At 71.1% G+C, this 6,350-nt stretch overlaps 2 protein-coding genes across 2 annotated transcripts in view; both read right to left on the bottom strand.

The window, feature by feature from the left end:
* The window catches only part of CPNE9 (copine family member IX), an 18,161-nt gene extending 17,667 nt beyond the window's left edge, over positions 1 to 494 (bottom strand). Inside the window, exons 1-2 of the mRNA XM_004692390.2 lie at positions 397 to 494; positions 70 to 150 (exon numbers count right to left, since the gene is read on the bottom strand). Coding sequence (XP_004692447.2) covers positions 70 to 150; positions 397 to 494 — 179 coding nt within the window. The remainder of the gene's footprint in view (positions 1 to 69; positions 151 to 396) is intronic.
* Positions 495 to 877: 383 nt separating this feature from the next.
* MTMR14 (myotubularin related protein 14) overlaps positions 878 to 6,350 on the bottom strand; it is a gene marked incomplete at its 5' end in the record, with an annotated part of 28,110 nt that continues 22,637 nt past the window's right edge. The window contains 2 exons of the mRNA XM_004692238.2: positions 878 to 1,426; positions 3,681 to 3,836. Coding sequence (XP_004692295.1) covers positions 1,246 to 1,426; positions 3,681 to 3,836 — 337 coding nt within the window. The remainder of the gene's footprint in view (positions 1,427 to 3,680; positions 3,837 to 6,350) is intronic.

A 6,350-nucleotide genomic window follows, 5' to 3' on the forward strand; every position in this document is an offset into this window, starting at 1 on the left:
ACAGCCCCGCCCGGCCCTGCGGGCGGCCCCCGCCCCATCGAGCGTCCTCCCGCTGGCCCAGAACCTTACCGGGAGCCCGACTCTGCCCACACCTTGGGAGTTTCCCCAGCACCTTTCTCCCAGGCAAACCCCAAGCCCCCACAGTTCATTCTGCGGTGCAGAAACGTGGGGGGGGGGCACTTGGTGGGCAGGGGGGGCCCTCTCTGGGTCTGCCCAGGTATCTGAACAGGAAGTGCCACATCTGTCCTTGCTAGCTGCGTGACCTGGGGCGCGCCACTGGACACCCCTGTGGCTCCCTCTCCTCTCTGGTCTCAGGCGGTGACGCCGTTCCCCCGGGGCCCCGTTAGGGAGAAAGCCCACGGACAGGGTCAGCAGGGGCCTGCACAGTGCAGGCACCCAGGTGGCTGCAGCTGGCCCAGCCGGTGGCTCATCTCCTGGCTGCGCCAGGGCTCGGTAAGCGGCGGCCTTCGCCTGGTGGCGCTGAGCGGGGCCATGCAGCCGCCGCCCCTTCACTGTGTGTGGGGTGGTCAGCCAGCTCCCGCGCCGCCGGCAGGGGCTCAGGTCCTGGGTCCCGGGATGGTGCTGCGCTTGCAGGACTTGCTAAAAACGAGACCCCCACCCTCCCGCCCCTCCCCAGAAAGTGACCCCGCAGCCCTCCTCTAGAGCCCCAGGAATCTGCAGCGCCCGGGCTGCCGAGGGGACCGGAGCTCCCGTGGGCAAGGCCCACCGTCCCCACCTCACGGGGGGCACTGCCTGGCTCGGCCCCTTCCTCTCACTGCCCCCTGGCCTCCAATGCCCGCCCACCCCCAGCGCAAGGGCACTGAGGCTCCCCAGCAGCTCAAGGGCACAGGCAGGAAGAGCAGACAACAGCTGTTCCAAAAGACTCTGACTTTATTTTGTGATCGGTGCCAACTGCCTCAATTCTCAGTGCAGGTGACCCCTCCCCAGGAAGCAGGGGAAGGGGTGTCTCTGGTGCAGTCGCGGCCTCCACAGGCCTCAGGGACCCACAGCTGAGAGCTGACAGGAATCCGGCGAAGACGCGGTGGGGGGCAGTGACGAGAGGGTGGCGGTCAGTCGGAGAGCCGGGCTGGGCAGCCTCGTCCTGGCCTGCTGGGCTCTGGGGCCGCCCCGGGCAGACGGAGGAGCAGTGAGGCCTCGCCGGCGCTGGTCACCCCCGTGCCGGGCCTGGCTTGGACTCCTCTGGGGCTCAGGTGAGAGGCGCAGCAACGGCTGGGGGCGGCTGCTTCACAGGGCGCTGCTGCTGGCACCCCGGAGCCCGACGCCTCGCACGAACTGCTCCAGCAGGCCCCCGATGGCGCCAGAAGGACTGGGGGCCGCGCGCAGCCCCACCGTGCTGCTGTACGTCGCCAGGAAGGCCGAGCGCACCTCCTGCAGCCGCGTCTGCCGCTGGCTCAGCGCCGCCAGTCTGCGGGAGGCGAGAGTGATGCGTCACCTGGGCGCCCCGCATCTGCTCCCTCCGGCTGCCAGCCTCCTGCCGCCCAGCAGGGGCCGGGCCGCACCTGCCCCCAGGTCCCCTGGCCTGGGTGCCCTCTGCCCGGCGGGGGGCGGGGGGCCGGCTGCAGCCGATCCTCCTCCGGGGAAGCCCCCGGCCGTGACAACAGCGAGGGGCTTGGCCCCGGGCCCGCCGCTGCTCCTCAGGCTCCCAGCTCAGCCTCACGGGGAGGAGGCCGCCCCCGGCCAGCATCGCGCGGCTGGGCTGATGGGAGACCGCAGCCTGCTGGCCGCCAGGAGCCGGAACACGCCAGGGAAGCTCTAGCCCGCGCCCCCGTGGGCCCCCTCACAGCCCTGGGGCTGGAGCCGCAGCCGCCGAGGGGCCCAGGTGAGCTACTGGGAGGGCGACACCAGAGGGGAGGCTCAAAGCCCCCTCTGCCCGCCCTGGACGACGCGGTAAGGGACGAGCACATGCACACTCAGGCCGGCCAGCCCGTGAAGCCCGAGTCCTTCGCAGAGGAGGCCTGAGGACCCAGTCACACCCCGGCGCCCAACAGAGCTGCTCACCCACGGGCCGGGCGGAAGCTGTGATCGGAAGGGTCCGGCGCGCGCCCCCGGTGCCCCCGGCCAACCCCAGAGTGCCCGCTCCAGCGACCGGCGTGGGAGCTAGTGCGCACGCGTCACCCCGAACAGCAAGACGCGCTCCGGCCGCCTCCCTGGAGCAGCAGCGATGTCCCCACCGTGCCGCAGGACCCGCACGCCAGGGCCTGGGGCGCGGACGGAGGCCGGCGGTCGAGGACAGTCCTGCTGCGAGGACAGAGGCAGCCAACGCGGATGGGCGGGGGCGGGGGGAGAGGAGGAGAGAGGTGCCCCGGCGCGAAGGGTCCCGAAGGGTCCGTAGTACCTCCGAGAACGCGGAGCCGCCTGGCAGACCCCACGCGCCCTGCAGCTGGGGAGAGGGGACCCCAGGTCGTCTCCGCTTGCTCCCTTTTCATACGGGCGAGGCCACGCGTGCGCGCTCGGCGCGGACTTGGGTGTGCGCGTCGTGACCGCAGTAACGCGCAGGGCGCAGGCGCGAAGAGGGGTGCCGCGGTGCGGGGGGTGGGCGGCAGGCCCGCGGCAGGCCAGGGGGCGCGGCGGCAGCGGACGGCGCCACCCCTCGACACCCCTCGGAGCAGCCCGCACAGAGCACGGCGCAGACGGATATTCCCGGACCCACGCGCTGTGCCCCACGGCGCCCGCTCCCCGAGCCAGGCCTAGCCCACCCCACCAGGACCTCTCGGAACCGGCGTCCTCGGGAGCCACCCGAGGCGGAAGGCCGGGCGGAGCCGCGGAGGGGTCTGCAGCTGCCGGGCGGCGGGAGGGCCAAGCCGCCCCGCAGAGGCCCAGGCCCTGGCACCGAGCTGCGACGCAAAGGTGCAGGCTTCAGTCTTCAGAGCTCCAACGCCAACGTTGCTCGGGGCCTGGCTACACCGGCGGCGAGGCCGGGTCCGCCTGACGCCTGGCCCCCGGCTCGGGGGCTGCGACGACCCCTGGCAGTGCCCGGGGAATGCCAGTGCTCAGCCCCGGGCCGCCTGCTCTAGCCAGTCGGCCTGGTGCTCCAGGCGGCTGGGGGACAGCTGGGTGCGCACCAGCACCCAGGAGAGGGGACGCACTGGGCGGCCTCGGCAGAGGAGCAGCGGCCTCGGGGCGCTGACAGGGCCCCCCCAGCGGCGAAGCGGGGGGCAGGGCGTGGGGGCCGGAGTGCTGCGGGAGCCGGAGGCCCACACTGCAGTCTGGGCGGGTCACGGCTCAGGGCCGCCCGAGGGAAGAGCAGACAGCAGGGGCAGGGAGGACAGCAAGCGGCCCCGGGCTCCGCGAGGGCCCCCAGCCCCGCCGACCGGCTCCATTCTGGCTCTGGGCACGCCTACGCCCGCCTCCACTGCCCCACTGTTCTGCTTTCAAAGGGTTCTCATCTCAGGCAAAGCCTGGAACGGAAATAGAATCCTCCAGTTACAGTCCGGCCAGCTTCCCCTCAGGGCGTGGCCTGCCAGGCGGGAGATGTGGGCGGCTGGAGGCCGCGACACGCGGGCAGGGACGCCGGCCTGGGCTCGGGTCTGAGGTCCCCGAGCCAAGACCCCGGGGAGGGGCGGGCCAGTCTGCCGCTCCCCGCGCAGACTGACCGCTCCTGACCGCTCCCCCTCCGGACACGGCAGGGGGCGTCCTGCCTGCTCAAGCGAGAGACTTACAGACAACTGCCAGGGAGCTCATCCGGGCAGCTGAAAGGGAGCGAGGCGTCTGTGTGCAGGACAGCCCGTTCCTGAATACTGCCGCAGCCCGTGACCATCTGCCAGCTGCCAAAGTCTGTGGAGAGAGAGGATCCGGGCAGGGGATGGTCCACTGATCTGGGGCAGAGAGGAGAGAGGGGAGACGGTGCAGTCAGTCAGACGCCTGACAGCGGGCCCGGGGGGTCGGGCCGGGACGCCCTGGCCCGGGGCGAGGCCGGCTCCCGAAGCGCCCGACAGCTGGGCAGACTGCGGCTGGGGGGACAGGCCACGGCGGGGTCAGCGGCGGGGTCAGGGCGCGTGCGAAGCGTCACGGAGCAGCACGGGAGCAAAGCCCCGCGCAGAAGTGAGCAGCGCCGGAGCGCAGGGCAGGACGCGCCGACCTGGGCGGCCGCAATCCCGGCACCGTGGGGGTGGGGGGCTGGACGCCGCGGGGCCGGGCGCATCGGAACTGAGGGCCGCAGACGCCGGGTCCTACCAGAGCGGCGTGGGGAGGAGGCCTGGGGGCTGCGGAGGGCGGCGACCGAGATGGAGCGCGAGGCCGGAGGTCCCTCTGCAGCGCCCTGCCGGCGTGGCTGATGTTCACCAGCACCACCCCAGCCAGCGCCCTGGCTCTGCCCAGAGGGGAGGGGTGAGTCAGGCAGGCAACTGACAGCTTCATCAAGCCCCTTTCGGACGGAGGTTTGGGGTGCAGGGAAAGGAGCGCTGGGCTGCGCCGCTCCCCGCTCACAGCAGGCCGCTCTCGCTGTCCCTGGGCAGGCGGCGGGAGGGGGTGGGAGACATCAGGCCTCCTCGCAGTCCCCGGCCGGTCCCCAGAGGCACACGGTCTTTGATGCTTGACCCTTTGTTCTTCAATTCAGGAATAGCGAACGCCCGGAGGCCCAGCACGGCGGAGCAGGAGCAGCGGGGTGGCGGAGGGGGGAGCCCCCCGGACCTGGGCCCACGGCCCCAGCCCCGGCCCCTCGCCGGCTTGCCACCCCCCCTCGCCCCCACCCGGCGGCATCCCGCCCAGACTGAGCCAGCCCAACTCAGGGGGTGAAGCCCCCTGCCGGGGCCCCACACCGGGGGAGGGAGGCGCACAGCCAGCCGGGTCAGATCTGTGCTGCCACAGAACCACCCGGAGACCGGGGACAGCAGCGGGCATCTGTGGCAGACGCCCTCAGTCTGCAGCTCGTCTCGCCCGTGGCAGGGAGCTGCGCGGCGGCAGCGGCGGGTGGACTGACCCGCTCTGCTCCTCGGGGAGCCCCTGGCGCGCCTGCGAGGTGCGACAGTCCTGGGGTCTGCGCCTCCTGGAGAGCGGCCAGTGGGGCACAGCACCTCCAGCAGCCGGGGCTCCCCGCGCGGGTCCTGCGGCCGGCACAACCCTCCGGTAAACTGGGCCCCGTCTCATCGGCGACTGGCCCAGGACACACGGCCACCCCACGAGCAGCGCTGGCCAGCTCCACATCAACTACCACGTGACATTTTGTCCAGGACGAGGCCGCCGAGCCGAGCAGCTCTGCAGCTCCCGCGCCAGAGCCAGGGGCGTGGGCGGAGGCCCCGCAGGGCTTGGGGGCCAGCGGGCCAGGGCACACCCAGGAGAAGCAGCGCCGCACGCCGGGAAGCCGAGACCTAGCTCACAGGGGACCGCCGCTTCAGCCGGCCCCGCCCGACGCGCGCCCCGGAGCAGCAGAGACCAGCGCAGGGCAGCGAGCTTTGAGCCGGGGGCTTCCGGGGGACCTGGCCACAGGCCCGGGCTCAGACCGCTGCCCGGGGGGCTGGCGGCAGCTGCGGAGGGCCGTGGCCCGGGCCTTCCGCCACGGCACGGGGCGTCTCCCTCCACACTGCTCCCCGGCACCTCCCCGGCCAGTGTTCCCTTGGGAGGGGCTGGACGCCCACGCTAGCGGAGTACCAGACCCACAGCTGGCCTGGGGCTCTGGCCTGGCCTTTGGCCTTGCTGCCCAGTGCCGACACGTGGCCGACAGGGACAGGCCGCAGCCACAGGGCAGCTCGCTGAGTATTTGCGGAGAGGAGTACTCTGTGCCTGATTTCATGGAGACTCAGGTGGGGTTCAGGGGCCCTGGGCTCATGCTTTCACTTAATGATTTATAATTTTTGTAATAATAAGTTTTTAAATAAACTTATGGCAACATTGGAATCTAGACGATTGGATAATAGAATTGTGTGTTCATCCCACTTAAGTGGGATGAACAACCTGGGCTCAGGAAGGAAGCGGTTCCCCTGATGACAAGGAGTGGCAGAGGGGGAGAGCTGAGGGTGGCGAGGCCCAGGCCTGCCCCGGACGCACTGGCCCTCCTGAGGGGTGGGGTAGGGGACCTTGGGCTGGCTCAGGAGGGCGCGTGGCTTCCAGCTCCTGAGCTACAGTCGGGACAGGGCCTCATGTCGCCCGTGGGTCTGCCGAAAGGGCAGGTGCTCGGAGCTGCCAGCTCCCCCAGGGCCACAGGTCAGAGGGCAGGCTGCACCCCAAGGCCGCCCCCACTCGACTCGTCCCTACAAATGGATCCTTTCCCGGCCCTTTGAAGACTACTGGAGGCTGGTTTGCTGTTACTTTCATCTGAAAATAACTGGGATGATGGCCGACACAGAGGCTTGAAAATGCACAGCAAGGAAGGACCCAAGAGCTGCCTGCCAGCC

Source organism: Condylura cristata, unplaced genomic scaffold (genome assembly GCF_000260355.1).
Source record: "Condylura cristata isolate star-nosed mole 26May11 unplaced genomic scaffold, ConCri1.0 scaffold00033, whole genome shotgun sequence".
Lineage (NCBI taxonomy): Eukaryota > Metazoa > Chordata > Mammalia > Eulipotyphla > Talpidae > Condylura > Condylura cristata.